Source organism: Anomaloglossus baeobatrachus, chromosome 3 (genome assembly GCF_048569485.1).
Source record: "Anomaloglossus baeobatrachus isolate aAnoBae1 chromosome 3, aAnoBae1.hap1, whole genome shotgun sequence".
Classification (NCBI taxonomy): domain Eukaryota; kingdom Metazoa; phylum Chordata; class Amphibia; order Anura; family Aromobatidae; genus Anomaloglossus; species Anomaloglossus baeobatrachus.
This window is the reverse complement of record NC_134355.1, coordinates 635,591,840-635,614,158: the sequence shown is the minus strand read 5'-3', so window position 1 is coordinate 635,614,158 and position 22,319 is coordinate 635,591,840. Positions and strand designations below refer to the sequence as shown.

Genomic DNA, 22,319 nt, shown 5'->3' with positions numbered 1-22,319 from the left:
CACAGCTGGCTGCGGTCGGGTCCCCCCTTCAGCGACGAGAGTCCGCTCCCCGGCTTTGTGTATGTCGGGAGAGCCCGTTTGCCCACAGACGCTAGCCCGTGGGATCTCTCTGCCTGTGCTGTGGCTTTCTATCCTCCTCAGTGGGCTGTTGTCTTCAGTCGGGACTTGGGTGGGAAAGGACCTATAGTCCAGACCGCAATCATTTAATTAACTCAGTCCAGTGGATTCTGGACCTTGTTTCAGGGTCTGAGTACCCCCCTGTGTGCTCCGGTTTCCGAGTCGGTTCCCCGGGTCGGTATCAGCGGGCCACTACCCTGTCCCGGTCCACCACGGTTCCACCGAGCAGTCTTCCCGGCTCGTGCAGGCTGAGGCCACCGCTTGCCTCCTAGCCAAGGTGTTCGGGCTACGACCCTCACACCTGTCACTCCGTCTCCACTCCACTGACAACTCCTCATCACTACTACTACTGTTTTTCCCGCCTCAGGCTCTCTGAACTCCTCGGAGGGCGTGGCCAACCACCTGGCTCCGCCCCCCTGGTGTGTCCATCAAGCCCTGAGAGGGGTGACTAGGGTTTTTGTGGTTGGCTGATGACTCCTTTTTAGGGGACCGGTGTTATGTGGGGCACTACCTGTGACTACCTGGCTAGTCCAGGGCGTCACATATCTACTTTGTGTCTTGTTGCTGTGCTCAGTATTGCCATGGTGTATGACCTGTGATGTGAAACTGTTTCCGCAACCTCAGCTTTTTAGCAGAAGTTTCGATGTTCCTCACCTATTTTTAAGACTACTACACAGATGTTTCTGGTTCAGTAAATTACTGTGTTTGAACCTACTGTACATAAGAAAATCATGATCATTATTACCTGTTTGGTGTAAATGATTTGGTTTGGCTCATCTACGTAGAACTAATGGTTTTCACGAGTATTAATTTGAATGCAATTACTCTTTTGTTCAATCACTTTGCATTTGTTAATTATAAAAAAAAAATATTAACACTCCTATTTCTTAAAACATTTTTACTTTACAGCATTTTATATTTACAGGACAGATAGATAGATAGATAGATAGATAGATAGATAGATAGATAGATAGAATCTTTTTTTTTTTTGCGGATTCGACTTTGAGTCACATTTACAGAAATTTTCAGTGTCACGCAAATTCAAACACTTTGAGATTGGATTCACTGTTCACAAAAAGTGACTGGCACCATCTCCCAGCAGCGTAGAGCAGGGTAATATCAGTAATGGTCAGTACCTGGGCCATCACATATCATCAGTTCCCAGTGGAGCACAGTGTGTACGGCAATTTCCATATTCAGAGTCACTGGGTAAGTCTCTTTCATCTGTAGCGTGTAAGATCTTATGGTCAACGTGGTCCTCTCTCTTTCTCTCTTTTCTGTAGTGTATAAGCTCTTATTATCAGCTGTGTCCTCTCTCTTTCTATTTCTCTCTCTCTCTCCTGTAAAGTGTAAGCTGTTATGGTCACCAGGGTCCACTTCTTCCTGTAGAGTGTAAGATCTTATGGTCAGTGGGGTCCTCTCTCTCTCTCCCTCTTGTAGAATGTAACCTCTTATCTTCAGCATGGTACTTTCTCTCTCTCCTGTAGAGTGTAAATGTGACGCCCTGGGCAAGCCAGGGGTCACAGGTCACAACATCACATGCACCCCACATTCCCTGCAGGTACACAAAGGCTAACTAAAATCCTTGTTGCCTTCCTCCAGGGGCTGATGTCCACACCAGGGGGTGGGCCAGGCGGTTGGCTCCGCCCACCGAGGAGTTCACAGCCCTGGAGGCGGGAGAACCAGGCAGAGATCAGTTAAGGAAGTGAAAGTAGAAGGAAGTAAAGTGGTAGAGGAGCTAAAGAGAGAAGCTGAAGTGACAGAAAAGTGAGAGTAGTAAAGCCTGAAGTGGTCCGGGTGTGTGCCCCGGACTGAGACAGCAAGGTCAGCAGACGGCGGTGATAGTCTGCAGGGGGACTGCTTGGAGGTTGCTGGAAGGACCGCGGACGGGTGGTGACCCGGCGGTACCGGAGCAGTATACGAAGAACAGTCAGCACCAGGGCAGGGGCCTTTCGGATCCCGGCAAGGCTAGGAGTCGCCATAATTTGCCAAATCCGTCAGTGAAGGGGACCTCTGTCTCCTAACAACCAAGTCCCGATTGAAGGCAACAGTCCGACCGTTAAGGGGAGACACCGCCACCGCCAAGGCACCAGTTTCCCAGGGCCAGCACCTGCGGGCAAGAGAGGGGCTCCTCCGGCTCATATCCAAGCCGGGGAGCGGGTAACCGGTGGGGACCCATCGCTACCAAGAGATTTTACATAGGTGCAGGGAAGAGACCGTCACCGCTAACTGCAGGGAACAGCAGCACCGTAACCGTCCGAGGGACCCATCCAACCAGCCGTTTGTTTACCGAGAACTGTGTCGTGTTTACTGGCTGAGTGAGTACCTCCGTGCCGTGCGGCACAGCGCTGCCCCTGCGCCCCTGCACCTCCACAGGCCCCATTTCCGCCTGTCCACCATTCCAACCCGATCACTGGGCCCCGGGAGCACCAAAACCCCCTACCCACGGAGGTGCAAATCACAACTGGCTGCTCCGTACCATCCCTCCCGGGGTCCCCAGACAGAGCAGTGGTGGTGTCCACTTAATCACCACAACCGTGGGTGGCGTCACGGACAATAGACTATCCCAAAACTCAATCCCCTTTCACTCACGGGCGAGGAGCGCCGCTCGAGTCCTCGGGATCCGGCCCATCGCTCGAGCCACCGAGCAGCGGCAGCAGCAGGCCACAGCAGCCGCAGCGGCAGCCGGACCCGAGCAGTGGGAGAGCGCGGCGTCCCCTCCTCCGCCCGCGACATAAACGTAAACTCTTATGGTCAGCATGGTTCTTTCTCTCTCTTTCCTGTAGAATGTAGGCTACTATAGTCAGCAGGGTTCTTTCTTTCTCTCTTTCCTGTAGAATGTAAGCTCCTATAGTCAGCAGGGTTCTTTCTCTCTCCCTCTTTTTCTCTCTCTTTCTCCTGTAGAATGTAAGCTCCTATAGTCAGCAGGGTTCTTTCTGTCTCCCTCTCTTTCTTTTTTTCTCTCTCTCCTGTAGAATGTAAGGTCCTATAGTCATCAGGGTTCTTTCTCTCTCCCTCTCTTTCTTTTTTTCTCTCTCTCCTGTAGAATTTAAGCTCCTATAGTCAGCAGGGTTCTTTCTCTCTCCCTCTCTTTCTCTCTCTTTCTCCTGTAGAATGTAAGCTCCTATAGTCAGCAGGATTCTTTCTCTCTCCCTCTCTTTCTTTTTCTCTCTATCTCCTGTAGAATGTAAGCTCCTATAGTCAGCAGGGTTCTTTCTCCCTCCCTCTCTTTCTTTTTCTCTCTATCTCCTGTAGAATGTAAGCTCCTATAGTCAGCAGGGTTCTTTCTCTCTCCCTCTCTTTCTCTCTCTCTATCTCCTGTAGAATGTAAGCTCCTATAGTCAGCAGGGTTCTTTCTCCCTCCCTCTCTTTCTTTTTCTCTCTATCTCCTGTAGAATGTAAGCTCCTATAGTCAGCAGGGTTCTTTCTCTCTCTCTTGTAGAGTATAAATTCTTATGGTTAGCAGGCTCCTGTCTCTTCTCTCCCCCATGTGTATTGTCTGAGCAATTACAAGCTTTCCAGTATTGAGATTGGTGCATATTTATTTTCCTCAAACTGAATTATCTGGAAAAGTTTGTCAAAGCCGGTGAAGCCAGTGAATTCAAATTTCAGAAGATCCGCTTATCTCTACCTGTCGCTGTTAAGCCTCATTCAGATATCCATGAGTCACGTATGTGTTCTATCTGTGGTTTTCGCATATAGAACAAGTACCCACTATAATCTATATATCCTTGTTTTTTTGAAAATCTAGTGGACTACAAAAAACCATGGTGACTTCATTTTTTATCTACATCAAAAGTACCTATCCAAGTCTATGAGTCCGTGAAAATCACAGACAGAACATTCATAAATACATGGCATAAAAGTGCAATCTGTGTGCTGTGTGTGACCATCATTAATATTGTAATGTATAGACTTTTTTTGCATTTTAATTCTTTTTTCATCAGTGAAAGTCACTGAAGAAACACTGATAGTAAAAATGAATGCACTAATGAAACTTGGATCCAAAACACAGAGGAATAAGAGTTCATATCTTAACATGCATGAAGAGGGTTAGGGTGATTTCATACTTGTCGAGTCAGGAAAATCTGCAGGGAAATCTACAATAGCAAACCCACTCCAAATTGTACTGATTTTTCTGTGCATTTGGACAGTTTTGTACGAGAAGTAAACAAATGTATTGTGCCACGCACTATTCGCATACAGTATATGGATATGGGGCGGAATACTACTACAGAGGGTGGCCCACCAGCGAATTCACCCGTTCTCCGGTGGGCCATTCTGAGCTTGGGAGGAGGTACTCCATTTAAATAAAAAAAATCTAGTGGAAGGTTTTCTTTAAAGGCAGAAGTATTTTTCTTATTCATAAATGGTCACCCTCACTGCCATTTCAATAAAGACCTAAGTGACCACATACTGTTTATACTCCTGGTCTTGGCCATGAATGTGAGCCGTGTGTGTTCAACACTTGTCCAATGTATGTGTGGTGTGAAGCTAGGATGTGCGGCATGTATCATTGAATTGAGGGGATCATACACAAACATATCAAGATTGGCCTCACCTCTTAGTAAGTTTGGCGCATTTTTAACCTCTCGCTCACCAGAACACAAAATCTACATACACAATAATTTAAATTGTCACATTGTGTGTGTCCACCCTCCTGTCTGAGCTCCACCAACTTTTTAGAACCGCCACTTGTGCAAATGTTTGAACTTTTTGGTGGCAAAAATCTGGTGTAGAGGGAACATTTAGGCGGGCTTTGCACACTATGACATCGCAGGTGCGATGTCGGTGGGGTCAAATTGAAAGTGACGCACATCCGGCGTCGCAGGCGATATCGTAGTGTGTAAAGCCCAGATGATACGATTAACGAGCGCAAAAGCGTCGTAATCGTATCATCGGTGCAGCGTCGGCATAATCCATAATTACGCTGACGCGACGGTCCGATGTTGTTCCTCGCTCCTGCGGCTGCGCACATCGCTGTGTGTGAAGCCGCAGGAGCGAGGAACATCTCCTACCGGCGTCACCGCGGCTCCCGTAGGATATGCGGAAGGAAGGAGGTGGGTGGGATGTTTACATCCCGCTTATCTCCGCCCCTCCGCTCCTCTTGGCCGCCTGCCGTGTGACGTCGCAGTGACGCCATACGACCCGCCCCCTTAATAAGGAGGCGGGTCGCCGGCCAGAGCGACGGTCGCAGGACAGGTGAGTCCATGTGAAGCTGCCGTAGCGATAATGTTCGCTACGGCAGCTATCACAAGGATATCGCAGCTGCGACGGGGGCGGGCACTATCGCGCTCGGCATCGCAGCATCGGCTTGCGATGTCGTAGTGTGCAAAGCCCGCCTTACAGTCTCTGGTTGGATTGTATGGCACAGCTCTTCTTCTTTAGCGTCGTATTTCAGAGACCTCTATCAGTGACCTTAAAAACCGTTTAATCAAGGATAATATACTCTGAGAACTGAACCAGAAAGTAATTGTGCCAAGAGGACTTATTTCTGAAGCTGTCCATCAGTTTTATGTAGGTTTTGTATGGGCTATAAGTGCAGGGGAGGAGGTGATTTCTCTGGACGAAGCACTTGAGTGTTATGAGTGGAATAAATTACATTATGTCACCCTCCTGTATCTTCCTGCTCAAAATTTGGATGGAAGTAAAACTGCGAGACAAGTTGTTAGAGTTCAATCAGAGATCACGTATGTTACGTGCCATGAATTTTTATCGCAATATCATTAATGTTTAGATGTGTGACTGGGAGAGAAAACAATTTCTCTTTATAATAAGGGAGTCGTAATGCGAGATTTCATACTGCCCTGGTGTGATTTTAGATAAGGAGGTGTAAACTTTCAGCACCAATAAATGTAAAATTTACCGTATTTTGCAGATTATAAGACACATTTTTCTCCAAAAGAATTGGGAGGAAAATGAGGAGTGCATCTTAAAATCCGAATGTAGCTTACCGGGGGGTGGTGGTGGGAGCTGTGCCATGGCCGGTACTGGGCGCTGTGCCACGGGCGGTAAGCTCACAGCTGCCACTAAGCCCTAGATTAGTAATGGGAGGTGTCTATGAGACCCTCCCATTACTAATGTATAAGTGAAGGTAAATAAACACAAACACCAAAAAATCCTGTATTTGAAATGAAATACAAAAAACACCATCTGTCACCCAATTATTAACCCGAGAAACACCCACGTCCAAAATAATCCACATGAGGTCCCTTAATGATTCCAGCTGTGCTACATTGTAAGTGACAGCAGGCGGCCATAGAACAATGACCACACACTGTGAGCTTCAGGCAGAGACAGCCTCAGTGATCAGCGGTGACATCACTCAGGTTATTTGTCGTTACAGCTGGACGTTCCCACTGTCCTCCACCTGTAATTGCAGATAACCTGACCTCAGGTGACCTCAATAAAGTCAGTGACCTCACCTGTGTACTGCACTGCTTGATGAAAGACTACCCTGGGATGAAAATAACATTAAGGTCAAAATGTGTTATAAAAAGGTGTTCATTTTTAGCCAGAGATTAATACAATTCTTAATTAACTTTAAAGTGGTTTGTCTGGTACTTTATATTGATGGCCTATCCTTAGGGATTAATTTGAATAGGGGCGGATGTGCAGTATCTGGTTGCGGGACTATCCGGTTGATGGAGCTGTGCTGTGCGGCTCTGCAACTGACGACATCCGGTTGGCTCCGGATACCAGGTGTCACACCCTCACTGATCTGGTATTGATGCCCTTTTCCTAAGCATAAACCATCAATTTCAACGTAACCAGACAACACTTTAAATTTTTTTACTGCAGTTTTGCCATGTTTGTTCTTCTCTAAAGGCTTAGTGATTCATTCAGAAAAGCAATAGTGTTAGGCTCGCCGGGGGAATAGGGATTTTAGTGGATCTACTGGGCCGCAAAACACAGAAGACCCAGAGGGGCTTTACTACGGACCCAAACCTTGTTTTCTCCAGAGCTCCTGATGGTGGAGGTGTTACGCTGCAGGTAGGATCCGGGGGCCACTCAGGAAGACTGGTGTTGGGTTGGCTGGCCCCAGAAGTATGGGAGCGACAGTCTCTGGCAGAGGGTTGCAGCAGCAGCAGCTGCTGTAATGGTTCCATCTGGGATGGATGGATGGATGGATGGATGGGTGGGTGGATGGGTGGATGGGTAGAAGGATAGATAGCAGCAGCTCGTGTAGAGGTTCCGTCCAGGATGGATGGATGGCAGCAGCTGATGACAATACTTCAAGGCAACAGGTATTGTGGTAGGAGGCCGATGTGATGTCTCACAGCAGCAGCAGGTAGTGGGATCGGCACTCTGCAATACAGCAAGGTATAAGCAGTATGTCTAGTACAGTGGAACAGCAACAGCAGTGCAGGGCTAGGGGACCTCACAACTAGCAGGGTGCCTTAAGTATCTACAGTTACCAGCTGACATGGGAGCACTTCCGGATTAGTAGGGCGCTATTTCATTAAGAAAAAGGGCATGGCCGTGGGCGTGTCCGATGGGCAGAGACTAGAGCTCTGCAAGGTGCACAGATGCTCTGTGTGGCTGCAGAATGAGATGGAGATGGAAGCCCCGCAGCAGGACATCCAGACGGGTGAGAACGCTGGTCACCTCACCAGGGTAGGGGAGCAGGAGCATGCGAGGACGCTGTCATGGGCGTTACAAATAGTTAATGATAAATTCAACACTACCACATCTGTTGTCTAGTGAGACTTGCGGAAGTCCTGATACTTCTCCAGTTCAACGTGAAGCACAATAGCCCTGCCGCTGCCTGAGGCATGGCTCACTGTTTGGACGGCATCCACTGATAAGGAACATTCAGTCCTCCATTAACAGCCATGCCGGGCGCTTTCCATTTTCTTCCTTAAAACATATCTTTATTGGAATTTACTTAAAAATTTCCATTAAAAACATATGGATTCCCATGTTCCAGGCCACCAAGTTTCCATCTTACCCGTTTCGGAAAAGATCCTTTTTTTCAGGTTTGCATGACTCATCCCGTCTCCTAAATGAGCAGGAAGCAGGTGGCTTCATACAGACAGCTCACCATGACGACGTCCTGGTAGGGTGGAAGCCTGAGCTAGGAGTGAGCTGCAGAGAAGGCAGGAAGTCTAATCAGAGCTGTCTGGAATGTGAGAGGAGACAGACCTCTGCAGGGTAGCTCCTGTAGAGGGGAATCAGCCAGACCAGGGCTTGTAACACCTGGAGGAAGGGAACGGGACAGGTACTGGGGATCATGGAGAATGTACCTGGTAGTGCCCAAAAGATACCATGATTCCGTCAGGGGGTGCTGCTGGGGTAGGGGAAAGAGACAGAGAGGCGGTGAGTCCCAAAGAAGCTTCATGCCACGGGGACGGCAACCAAACACACAAGACAGAGAGACCCTCAGATAACCTTACTGGACCCTGCCTCTGACCTGCCTGGGACCGACCGGAGGCTACAACGGCGAGGACCGGCACCCGGGTGCAATGTTGGAAAAGACCAGTGAATAAAAAGGAACTGGAACCCATACTCAGTGACTCTTGTGAGTAAATGCCGCCGCACTGTGCCCTGGTGCTCCCGTGGACTGCCGCCTGCGGTTCGATAATATCGATATCGACATCGATAATAATGATGTTTTTGAGCTGCACAAAAAATGTGATGAGATATGTGCTAGACCACAACATTTGGTACACCAAATAATTCGATAGACTGAAACCCAGGCAAGGGAGGCCAATTAAATGCTATGGAGAGAAACCCAGGAGAAGTATAAGATTCACATAAAGGGGGACAGAAAGAGAAGGACTTGTATCAGTAGGACTCTATTGAACAGTTGACTACGGTGAAAAGGACATCAATTGTGTATATTGGAAGGAAGTTATGGTCACCATATTGGGACACGTGTTCCCCTACGGTGGAACTGAGGGTGCATCACAGTCAGGAGTCTGTGACCCTCCAAGAATGGACTGTGTTAGTAGTAGTGAGGAATCATACTGATGTGTTCTCTATAGGGGAGGCCTCACAGATAGTGATGGGCGATCCCGAACTGTAAAGTTCAGGGTTCGTACCGAACACATAGTGATCATGTACATGATCCTGAACACGAGCTTTCCTGAAAAGCTCATGTTATGTTCAGGTCCAGTTCGGGTCCAGGGGTTGTAAAAAAAAAGCACATTATTAAAAAACATTCAGCAACAACATCCCGTGTCCCACAACACGTCCTTCAGACGCCACTGACTAAAGGACCTTCCATGATGTCATAGCCATAAAACCAGTCTGGTGTGAATGTTGTACAGACATTGGCTTACAGACTAGTCACAAAGCTATGACATCATCGAAGGTCCTGTTAACTGAACTTTGACTGTCACTTTGCGAGTGTCGCAACAGCATCACCCGGTACGGCAGCACACTCTCCTGACAGGAGCGGTCGGCTGCATGTATTTCCATGCAGCTGAGGCGCTCGTGTCCGGAGAGTGTCAGGCCGTGTAGGGTGATGCTGATTTATTTATTTTTACATTCTGATTTTTTTTGTCTGGTTGCTGTGATGCCATTTTCCTGCTGATTTTATTAAGCCGGAAGCAAATGGTTGTCAGCTGTAAGGATGAAAATTGTTTGACATTTTTTTATCCCCTTATGTGTTAGTTTTCCACATATGCTGGCACAAATTTTGCTCATATTTTTTCACGGGCAGTCTAATGTTGCCTTAAGTGTGTGTGTGTGTGTGTGTGTGTGTGTGTGTGTGTCTGTGTGTGTGTGTTTTGTGGATAAAACATGTCAAAGACAAATTTATCACTAGATGTCAGGAAGCTTATTATGAGTCAGGAAAAAGTCAAAAGGAGGAAGCAATGAAATCAACTGTTCTCAGAGTCAAGTGTCAGGTATAATAAAGAATGAAAAAGGGTTAGGGAACAGCTGACAAACCTGGAGGAGGAGGACGACCACAGAAAAATTCCTCCAATGTTGATCACATTATTAAGAAAAAGTCTTTATCTGATCCATAAATGTACTGTGCAGATTTCACATGAAATGAACAAAGATTATGGGGTCAAAGTGAGCCGCCAAACTGTGGTGCGATGGCTAAAGCCCACTTTACACGCTGCGATATCGGTATCGATATCGCTAGCGAGCGTACCCGCCCCCGTTGGTTGTGCGTCACGGGCAAATCGCTGCCCGTGACGCACAACATCGTTAGTCCCCGTCACACATACTTACCTGCCTAGCAACGTCACTGTGGCAGGCGAACCGCCGCCTTTCTAAGGGGGGCGGTTCATTCGGCGTCACAGCGATGTCACTAAGCGGCTGGCCAATAGAAGTGGAGGGGCGGAGATGAGCGGGACAAACATCCCACCCACCTCCTTCCTTCCTCATTGCGTGCGGCCGCAGTTACGATCTAGTTCCTCGTTCCTGCGGTGTCACACCTAGCGATGTGTGCTGCCGCAGGAACGACGAACAATCTGAGTCCTGCAACAGCAACGATAATCGGTAAAGGAACGACACATCAATGATTAGGTAAGTAAATTTGATCGTTAACGGTCGTTCCTGCGTTTCACACGCAACGACGTCGCTAACAAGGCCAGATGTCCGTCACGAATTCCGTGACCCCAATGACATCTCGTTAGCGATGTCGCTGCGTGTGAAGCGGCCTTAAGAGCAGTAGGCCTGTATGCACAAGTTCCAGTCAAGAAGCCTTTCATCTCTGGAAAGAACACAGCCAATGGAAAGAGACAGATTAGTCTAAGGTGTTGTTGTCAGATGAATTCAAGATCAGTATGTTTGGTAGTGATGGCAGCATTATATATACCGCACAATTGGAAAACATAATGCTGTAAGGCACCAAATGCCTACAGTGAATCATGGTGGTTGCAGTCTCAGGGTTTGGGGCTACTTTTCTGCATCTGCTATTGGCTCTCTGCGCAGATGGAAATATGAAGGATATTATGTACAAGGATATACTGGAAAATATAATGCTGCCACATAGTAAAATCAAAGTAGGCAGGGGCTGGAAAGTTCAGCAAGACAATGATCCTAAGCAACATCCAATCTAGTCAAAAATTGGTTAGGAAAGAAAAATGTTCACCTGTTGCAATGACCAAGCCAATAACCTGATTTACACCCTATAGAGCAGCTTTGGGACAAGTTAGGGCGATGAGTTGGGCCCTCTACAAAGAGCAATAAAGAGGAATTGTGTTCAGCTTGCAAATGGAATGGAGCAAGGTCCTTCAAGATGTCTTGAATACCCCGAGGTTTCAATGCCCCGCCATGTGGTGCAGTTATTAAAGCACGAGGTTATGCTACAAAATACTGAGATATGGCATTGTAAGTAATGAATTACTTTCTATGTTGTGATCAATAAATAGTATAGGCAAAACTTTTGGTAGTCAGTTTTCTTTAATTAAATGACCGTACCTAAATTCACAAGCATTTTGGTTAACCTCTTCACGACACATGACGTACTGGATACGTCATGGATGTTGTCAGGTTAATCCCCTACGACTGCTGCTGGCAGCCGGCAGAGATCCCTGCATATGTCAGCTGATTTGAACAGCTGACATGTGCGGATAAAAGGCACGAGTGGGTCCGGGACCCACTTGCGCCTGTTAACCCCTTGCATCTTGCTGTCAAAAGTGATAGTAGGAAGAAACAGCGTGCCGTGGTAAGCATTCACTTACCCGGTGCCATCGGAAATCACGTGACATGATCACGTGGATCCGATGGTTGTCATGGTAGCACAGGGTCATGTGATGATTCCTGTAACCATCATGAGCCACTTCCTCTTGCACCCGGCAGAGCGGTGTGTGTGAGAGGAGAGCAGCTTTTCTGCAGATCTCAGCTATGCAGCTGTAATCTACAGAAAGGAACAAGCAATCAATTGGTAAAATAAAAACAAAAAAGTTTTAAAAAATTAAAAAAAAGTAAAGAAACCTAAAAGTTCAAATCACCCTCATTTGCCCCATTGAAAATTAAAGGGTTAAAAAAAAAATACACTGAGGAAAAAAAGTATTTAGTCAGCCACCAATTGTGCAAGTTCTTTGTAAAGGCCACTTTACATACAACAACATCGCTAACGAGATATCGTTGAGATCACGGAATTCGTGACGCACATCCGGCCTCGTTAGCGATGTTGTTGCGTGTGACACGTACGAGCGGACGCTAACGATCAGAAATACCAAATCGTTGATCGTTGACACGTTGTTCATTTCCCAAATATCGTTGCTCATTTTGGACGCAGGTTGTTCGTCGTTCCTGGGCAGCACACATCGCTACGTGTGACACCCCGGGAACGACGAACAACAGCGTACCTGCGTCCTCTGGCAACGAGGTGGGAGTGACATGAATGCGGCTGCTCTCCACTCCTCTGCTTCTATTGGTGGCCTGCAGATTGACATCGCTGTGACGCCGCACGAACCGTCCCCTTAAAAAAGAGGTTGTTCGCCGCCCACAGCGACATCGCTAGTAAGGTATGTGTGATGTGTACTGGCGATAGTTCCCCACGGGCAGCGATTTGCCCGTGACGCACAAACAACGGTGGCGGGTTCGATCGCTATCGACATTGCTAGCGATGTCGCAGCATGTAAAGCGCCCTTTAGTCTTCATAAGGTTGGCACACACTGCTGGTGGTATGTTGGCCCATTCCTCCATGCAGATCTCCTGTAGAGCAGTGATGTTTTGGGCCTGTCACTGGGCAACATGGACTTTCAACTCCCTCCAAAGGTTTTCTATGTGGTTGAGATCTGGAGACTGGCTAGGCCACTCCAGGACATTCATAGTCTTACGAAGCCACTCCTTTGTTGCCCTGGCGGTGTGCTTGGGATCATTATCATGCTGAAAGACCCAGCCATGTTTAATCTTCAATACCCTTGCTGATGGAAGGAGGTTTGCACTCAAAATCTCATGATACATGGCTCCATTCATTCTTTCATGTACATGGATCAGTCATCCTGGTCCCTTTGCAGAGATACAGCCCCAAAGCATGATGTTGCCACCCCCATTCTTCACAGTAGGTATGGTGTTCTTTAGATGCAACCAGGGGCGCACCTATCATGAGTCGACCTGAGCCTTTGGCCTCAGGCGGTGCCACTTGCTAGGTGAACGAGAGCGGCAGCCAGGGTGTGTCTGGTGTATTACATGAACATTACAGTTACAACACTGCTAGTGAAATCACTGGCTTCCGGCCGCAAGTGATCTACACTAGTATTGACACAGACAGTCACAAACTGTGTGTGTCAGAGTTCAATGGAGCTGGCGGCCAATGAAAATGGGGTCAGGTGATGTACTTTTAACCCCTTAGTGACTTCCCGACACTTAAGGACCCATGACGTACTCAGTACGTCATGGCGAAATTGCGGCTCCGGAGCCCCGGTGGGTTCCTGCAGATTCGGGAAGGAGGGGACCTCAGCCTGACATCAGGAGGGGTGGTGCCTTCTCCCCGGACCTACGGAGGCTGTGATTGGCTGACGAATGCTGCTCAGCCAATCACAACCACTGTGAGGTTTCAGCCATTGAAAATGGCTGAAACATTGAAAATCCAGCCATGATCAGTGCAGCTATAGCACTGATCATTGGCTGGAGCTGGGTGACCTCAGCTGGGTCACCCTCCCCCAGCTCCATCAGCTCTTATTGGAGAGACCGGCATAGTGACCGATCTTTCCAATCACCGTGGATCTGGGGCCGGTGATTGAACAATTAGGTACCTGATCAACAAGCATCCTGCAGCCGTACTCTACTTTGGACAGGACTTCTTTTTCCATCCCACCTAGTCTCCCCACCTTTTTGCAGCACATCAGTGCATGCATCCTGATTTTTTTTTTTATGCCATGGGGGGTCTAGTCTCCAAAATGTAGTCACATGTGGGGGAGCTCCACTGATTCGGCACATTAGGGGCTCTCCAAACGCGACATGGTATGGCTAACGATTCTTGCTAATTTTCCGTTCAAAAAGTCAAATGACGCTCCTTCCCTTCAGAGCTCTGCTGTGCGCCAAAACAGTGGTTTTCTGCCACATTTGAAGTATCAGCGTACTCAGGACAAATTGCCCAACAAATTTTGCTGTCCATTTTATACTGTTACCCCAGTAAAAATTAAAAAATTGAGCCTAAAATAACAATTTTGTGGAAAAAAAATGTACATTTTTATGGCTCAATGAATGAAGCACGTGAGGGTTCAAAGTGCTCATTACCCATCTACATTTATGCCATTGAGGGGTCTAGTTTCCAACTAGCATCACATGTGGGGGAGCTTTACTGCACATCAGGGGCTCTCCAAACGAACATGGTGCGGCTAACTATTCCAGCTAATTTTCTGTTCACAAAGTCAAATGACGCTCCGTCCCTTCCGAGTCCCACCGCGCGCCCAAACAGTGGGTTTTCACCACATGGGAGGTATCTTCGTGCTCAGAAGAAATTGCCCAACACATTTTGGGGTCCATTTAATCCTGCTACCCTTGTGAAAATGCAATATTTGAGGCTAAATTAACATTTTTGTTGCAAAAAGTAAAATGTTCATTTTTTCCTTCCACATTGCTTTAGTTCCTGTGAAGCACCTGAAGGGTTAATAACCTTCTTGAATGTGGTCTTCAGTAGCCTGAGGGGTGCCGTTTTTGGAATGGTGTCACTTTTGGGTGTTTTGTGTCATGTAGACCTCTGAATATCACTTCAAATGTGATGTGGTCCCTAAAAAAAGTGGCTTTGTAAATTTTGTTGTAAAAATGAGAAATTGCTCATAAAATTTGAACCCCATATAACTTCCATATATTTTTTTCCCCAAAATTGTGCCGATGTAAAGTAGACATGTGGAAAATGTTATTTATTAATTATTTTGTGTTATATGTCTCGCAGGTTTAAGAGCATAAAAATTCAAACTTTGAAAATTGATAGTAAATAGAAAATATTTTATTTTTCCCTACTTATACAGCACCTTAACAAGTGTAAAGGCTGATGTTTCAAATATATTCCTATTTAAGTGTGTATTATATAGTGCGTCAAGTTAGGCTAGTAAAGAGTAAATCAGATTTATTTCTACCGATTTTAAAAGTTTACTAAGGGGGCGCCATTTTGATGTTCGCCTCAGGTACCAGAGAGGCTAGGTTTACCCCTGGATGCAACTCAGCATTCTGTCTCCTCCAAACACGACGAGTTGTGTTTCTACCAAACAGTTCTCCTTTGGTTTCATCAGACCATATGACATTCTCCCAATGCTCTTCTGGATAATCCAAATGCTCTCAAGCAAACTTCAGACGTGCCCGGACTTGCACTGGCTTAAGCAGGGGAACACATCTGTCACTCGAGGATCTGAGTCCCTGGCGGCATATTGTGTTACTGATGGTAGCCTTTGTTACGGTGGTCCCAGCTTTATGGAGGTCATTCACTAGGTCCCCCGTGTGGTTCTGGGATTTTTGCTCATCTTTCTTGTGATCATTTTGACCCCACGGGGTGAGATTTTGCATGGAGCCCCAGATCGAGGGAGATTATCAGTGGTCATTTTCCAATTTTGCTCCCACAGTTGATTTCATCACACCAAGCTGCTTGCCTATTGCAGATTCAGTCTTCCCAGTCTGGTGCAGGGCTACAATTTTGTTTCTGGTGTCCTTCAAGAGCTCTTTGGTCTTCACCATAGTGGAGTTTGGAGTGTGACTGTTTGAGGTTTTGGACAGATGTGTTTTATACTCATGACAAGTTCAAACAGGTGCCATTAATACAGGTAATGAGTGGAGGACAGAGGAGCCTCTTAAAGAAGACGTTACAGGTCTGTGAGAGCCAGAAATCTTGCATGTTTTTAGGTGACTAAATACTTATTTTCCACCATAATTTGCAAAAACAAATCTTACAAGTTGATTTTTTGGATTTGTTTTCTCATTTTGTCTCTCATAATTGTGGTCTACCTATGATGTCAATTACAGGACTCTCATCTTTCTAAATGGGAGAACTTGCACAATTGGTGGCTGACAATACTTTTTGTTCCACACTGTATACACACATTTAGTATCACCGCGTTAAGAAAAGCCTAATCTATCAAAATATAAAATCAATTAATCTGATCGGTAAATGGTGTAGCAGCAAAAAAGATCCAAACGCCAAAGTTACGTTTTTTTGGTCGCCGTATAATTTGCGCAAGATGCGATAACGGGCGATCAAAACGAAGCATCTCCCCTAAAAATGTAAGCTTGAGACACAAAAAGTAAGCCATCACTTAGCTATAGTTCCCTAGAATTGAGAACGCTAGGGTTTGCGTAAAATGGCGCAAAAAGTGTGCCCTTCTTTTGGACAAACTTGTGAATTTTTTAACCATAGATAAAAGTAAACCTATACATGTTTGGTATCTATAAACTCGTACCAACCTGAGGCATCACACCGACACATCAGTTTTACCATATAGTGAACGCAGTGAATAAAATATCCCCAAAACAATTGGGCAGTTACACTTTTTTTGCAATTTTTTCGCACTTGGAATTTTTTTGCTGTTTTCCAGTACACTACATGGTAAAGCTAATAGTTTCATTCAAAAGTGCAACTCATGCCGCAAAGCAGGGGTGGGGAACCTCAGGCCCGCGGGCCGTATGCGGCCCGCGACGACTTTTTATATGGCCCCTGGGCACATTGCTGGTGACTACTCCCGCGGCAGCCACGATCATGTCGCCCTGCCGGCCCTTTAAATCACACATTGTGGTGCGCATAGCATAGGCTCTCAGCACAGTGGCCTGTACCAGTGTTCTTCCGACGTACTTTGTGGGCGGGATAAACGTGAGATACGCTCACGCTGTGTGCTCCTGTCCCACAGAAGAAGAGGAGCAGCTTTACCGGATTCCCTGCTGTATGTGCTATCACTCCTGCCTCCCTGCTTTTCATGCCTCACCATGCTGAGTTAATCCTGCCTTCCCTGTGCATGTCTCCTGTGCTGTGCAAGTCCTGCCTCCCTGCTGTGCATGCCTCCCCGGGCTGTGTGAGCCCTGATTCTTGTGCTGTGTGACTCATACCTCTCCCTCCCTGCTGTGCATGTCTCCTGGTGCTGTGCAAGTCCTGCCTCCCTGGGCTGTGTGACTTATGGCTTCCTGCAGTTTATGCCTCTCAGTGCTGTGTGACTCCTACCACCCCAGTGCTGTCTGTGTGTCCCCCCAGTGCAGTCCCAGCCCCTCCTGTGATGTGTATATACGCCCCCAGCCCCTCCTGTGATGTGTGTATATACGCCCCCAGCCCCCCCTGTGATTTGTATATACGCCCCCAGCCCCCCCTGTGATTTGTATATACGCCCCCAGCCCCTCCTGTGATGTGTATATACGCCCCCAGCCCCTCCTGTGATGTGTATATACGCCCCCAGCCCCTCTTGTGATGTGTATATACGCCCCCAGCCCCTCCTGTGATGTGTATATACGCCCCCAGCCCCTCCTGTGATGTGTATATACGCCCCCAGCCCCTCCTGTGATGTGTATATACGCCCCCAGCCCCTCCTGTGATGTGTATATACGCCCCCAGCCCCTCCTGTGATGTGTATATACGCCCCCAGCCCCTCCTGTGATGTGTATATACGCCCCCAGCCCCTCCTGTGATGTGTATATACGCCCCCAGCCCCTCCTGTGATGTGTATATACGCCCCCAGCCCCTACTGTGATGTGTATATACGCCCCCAGCCCCTCCTGTGAAGTTTATGATTTACCAATTTGTTAACTGCGCTCCCAACTGAGACAAACCTGGAAAAGCAGTTGTTGTTCTGTCCCCACTTAAAGGCGATGGAAGGTGCGTAGTTGTGAGAGGTTGTGAGAGTCTTACCTTCGTTTTTCCTATAGGTGGGGCAGACAGGACCTTGAGCACTCCAGAGTGAAAACATGCACAAGCTGAGATGAAACAATGGTGGTTTATTTTCTCCAAAGGTCAGGACATGCAGAGTGCAGTAATCCAAGTACCTGGCATTGAATTCTCCAGTGATGCTTGCCTCTGTAGCTACTACGTGTGGTCAGAAGACTTTGCTCCTAGTAGCTCAAGTAAGGGATGTTGCTCTCACAAAAGCTCTGACTGGAATGACAAGCCAGGAAGTGATGCAAGAGGGTCATCAGACACTCCCATGGGCTGAGCAAAAGAAACAGAGGAGCTGAAAAGTCTGACCAGTAGATGGCAGCAGAGACAGGCATGAAAAACATTAAATAACAGTTTTAACTAAGACAAATAGAACAGCACACTCCCCGTCTGAAATTTACTTTGGGGATTTCACTATTGAGTCCATAATACAACCTGAAAGGAAAGGCATGTTAAATGCAAAAACAAGCTCAATTGAGTCCAAAACAAGAAGGATGGCTTAAAGTTCAGGTCCGGTAGCGTTCATCCTGTAGGGACGCTCTCTATGGGCAAAAGCAGAACAAGTTCGTGGATTGGCCTTGCAAAGGTCTTCGTCTCACCTTTCCTGATGACCTTTAGCTCCACCTTCCGAACATTGCCGTCCTGACTAGGCAGTATCCTAGTAATTAGTCCCATAGGCCAGTCAGTCCTTTCTGTGGTCTGATCTTTCATGAGGACTAGGTCTCCTTCCTTGAGGTTCGGCTTGGGATGTCGCCACTTCTTTCTTCCCTGAAGAATGGTGAGGTATTCCTTCCTCCATCGGTTCCAGAAGTAGTCAGCCAAGTATTGAACCCGTTTCCAGTGTTTTTGATACGTGTTCGCGTGGGTGAACTCTCCGCTGGGCATTACCACGTTGTCAGTTTTTTGGGTAATGAGAATAGTAGGAGTTAATATGGTTGGTGTTTCTGGATCCATGGTCACCGGCACAAGGGGTCTTGAATTGATAATGGCTGAGACTTCAGCTAAAAGAGTGACTAGAGTCTCATGTGTGAGTCTTGAGGAATTGACGTCCATTAGCATGGAGTTCAAGATGTTGCGTGAAATCCCGATCATCCTCTCCCAGGAACCTCCCATGTGAGAACTGTGAGGGGGATTGAAGATCCAGGTGCAACCTTTCTCTGCCAGCTGATCTTGGATAGGTTTGGTGTCGATGTTCAGTTCTCTACATGCACCGACGAAGTTGCTTCCACGGTCAGACCTCAGCTGTTTCACTGGTCCTCTGATGGCAAGGAACCTTCTCAAGGCGTTGATTAGGCTGGAGGTATCCATGGACTCTAACACCTCAATGTGAACGGCTCGAACACTCATGCAGGTGAATAACACAGCCCACCGCTTGCTGTTTGCTTGGCCTCCGCGAGTTCTGCGTGTGGACACCATCCATGGTCCGAAAACGTCTAGGCCCACGTAGGTGAAAGGTGGCTCTGTGGAAAGTCTGTCTGTAGGCAAGTCAGCCATTTGCTGGTATAGTTGTTTTCCTCTCGCTTTACGACAGTGCACACAATCGTGTAGTATTTGTGCTACACGTCTCTTCATTCCAATAATCCAGAGGCCTGCAGACCGTAAAGCACCTTCTGTAATTTGCCTGCCTTGGTGTTCAGTCTTTTCATGGTGGTGTCGGATCAGCAAGACTGTAACATGGTGTTTGTTGGGAATGATGAGAGGATTTTGTTCTGCAACTCCAAGATGAGCCTGATTTAAACGACCACCAACTCTCAGTAAGCCGAAACTGTCAATGACTGGGTTTAAATTGGCGAGAGGACTTCTTAATGGAATCTGCTGTTTGTTGTATAAACACTTCCATTCTATGGCGAATTCACTCTGTTGGAGGTGGCGTATTATGAGGGACTCGCTATGGGAGATGTCCTCAGCAGAAAGGGCTTTGTGGCAGACATGCCAGCGATGACAGTCTTTGGTTTTAAGGTCAGTACGACAGCATCCGGCGATATGCACTAACCTAGCGACAGTCCTGACGAGCCTCATCCAGCTGGAGAAACGTTCAAAACGTTGGCAACCGAGGTTGGAAGTTTTTTCTGCACTGGTGGCCAGGGTATTGACTTCAGCTCGGACATCTGGATCGTGGTCTGGATCTAGGATGCTGAAGGCTTCCTGGACACCTTCTTCTGACTGTCTCAGCAGGAACTCTGGACCCGTAAGCCAAGAAGAGTTAGCAAAAGAACTTATAGACATAGGTCTAGTTGCGTGATCTGCTGGATTCAGTTCAGATGGTACATAACGCCATTGTTCTGGTTTGGAGGATCTCCTGATCCTTTCAATGCGGTTACTGACGTACACATAAAATCGTCTTGATTGATTGTAGATGTAACCTAAAACAACCTTACTGTCAGTGTAGTATTGGACCTCATCTATTTCGACACACAGTTCTTGTCGTATGAAGTCGGCAATTTCCACTGCCAAAACGGTGCCACAGAGTTCCAGTCTGGGAATGGTATGGTCGGGCTTCGGGGCCAGCTTCGCCTTGCCAAATACAAATCCAACGTAGTTTTGTCCGTTGGGGTCTGTCACTTTCAGGTATGCAACTGCTGCTATAGCTTCTGTGGAGGAGTCTGAGAAGATGTGCAGTTCCTTCTTTATGCTAGAGGTGAGGGAGATTTTGAGATAACATCTTGAGATGTGGATGTTGTTCAACCCACACAACGACTGTTTCCAAGCTTCCCATTTTTGCTGTTTGTCAGAAGGGAGTGGGGTATCCCAGTCCTTGACGGTTTCAGAGAATTGTCTCAGCAAGGATTTGCCTTGTATAGTGATAGGCGCCACAAATCCCAGTGCGTCGAACAAGCTGTTCACTATAGAGAGGACACCACGTTTTGTGAATGGCTTGTCTGAGCAACTTACTTGAAATCCGAAGGAGTCGGCTGCAAGATCCCATCTGATGCCCAGGCTCCTCTGCACGGGTGGACTGTCTAGCCCCAAGTCAATGTCCTTGAATCCAGGGGCGTGATCACCCGACTCAAAGGCTCTCATTACGGTCAGGCTATTGGAAGCAATTTTGTGTAACCTGAGTTTTGCCTGGGACAGCATGCCTTGAGTCCTTTTGAGCAAATCAATGGCTTCTTCCTCGGTGGGTAGTGATTTGAGCCCATCGTCTACATAAAAGTCTTTCTCAACAAAGCCTCTGGCATCTGTTCCATACTCGGACTCTCCCTCTAATGCGGTTCTCCGGAGACCATAGGTTGGAACTGCGGGTGAAGGGCTGTTTCCAAACACGTGGACCCTCATACGATATTCCACCATCTCTTTATTGGTGTCATTATCCTTGTACCACAGAAATCTGAGGAAGTTCCGGTGGTCCTCTCTGACTAGGAAACAGTGGAACATCTGTTCAATATCGGCAGTGATGGCGACAAGCTCTTTTCTGAACCTCAGCAATACTCCTACCAAGTTGTTTGTTAGGTTAGGACCTGTGAGGAGAACATCGTTAAGGGATACACCTTCATGTTTGGCGCTGGAGTCGAAGACAACCCTGATTTGATTCGGTTTTCGTGGGTGGTATACACCGAATGAAGGCAGATACCAACACTCTTCGTTCTTCTTCAAGAATGGAGCAGGTTCTGCGTGGTTGTTGCGGAATATTTTGTCCATAAAGGCAACAATATGTTCTCTCATTTCAGGTTTGCTGCTCATAGAACGCTGAAGAGAGTTAAATCTGGTCTGAGCTTGAGCTCGGTTGTTTGGGAGTCTTACCCTGGTAGATCGGAAGGGTAATGGAGAGACCCAATGGTTGGTTTTGTCTTTAGAAAACTCACAGTCCATTATTCCGATGAATTCTCTGTCCTCTACTGACAAGGCTACTTTATCGTCGTCCTTGGTTGTGAGAAAGACTGATCTTCCCAAGTTGTCGATATGCAGAGAAGAAGCGATGTCAGGTAGCTGTATTGTGTCTGGAGACTTCTCTTTCACTTCATAGTGATGAGGACATGGCTTTAAGCAGGTTGTGCGCCCATCTCCATGCACATAAGTCTTGAAGGAATCAATTTCTGATCGATCAACGCACACATTTCCTATGACTACCCATCCCAAGTCCAGTCTCTGGGCGTATGGTGCATAGTCAGGCCCATTACACTGCTGTCGCACCTTGTGTACCCTTAGATTGTCTCTGCCGAGCAGGAGTAGAATCTCTGCGTTATTGTCCAGAGGTGGAATAACACTAGCGAGGTGTCTTAGGTGTGGTTGATGAAATGCAGCTTCTGGGGTAGGAATTTCATTCCTGTGGCTGGGTATTTGGTCACATTCAACGAGCGTTGGTAGAGGTATTTCAGTCTTCCCATTGATAGGAGAAGCAATGAATCCCTGGGCTCTTCTGCCGCTAGTCTCAATGCGACCTGAGCAGGTGTTCAAGGTGTAGGGTTCTGATGGTCCATTAATTCCGAAGGCTTCAAAGAATTTG

General features: G+C 47.2%; 1 protein-coding gene across 1 annotated transcript; it reads right to left on the bottom strand.

Moving 5' to 3' along the window:
* Window positions 1-1,418: 1,418 nt before the first annotated feature.
* On the bottom strand, window positions 1,419-21,739 carry LOC142296964 (uncharacterized). The gene is made up of 2 exons (XM_075341132.1): window positions 17,986-21,739; window positions 1,419-1,500 (listed from the first exon to the last, which is right to left on the bottom strand). Exon 1 carries the CDS (start codon window positions 21,683-21,685, stop codon window positions 18,398-18,400), a length of 3,288 nt encoding a protein of 1,095 aa, XP_075197247.1. The 5' UTR covers window positions 21,686-21,739; the 3' UTR covers window positions 1,419-1,500; window positions 17,986-18,397.
* Window positions 21,740-22,319: the final 580 nt, after the last annotated feature.

Excerpts from the sequence above, each read along its gene's own strand:
- LOC142296964 (XM_075341132.1), bottom strand. The coding sequence starts at position 21,685 with ATGGACTGTGAGTTTTCTAAAGACAAAACCAACCATTGGGTCTCTCCA.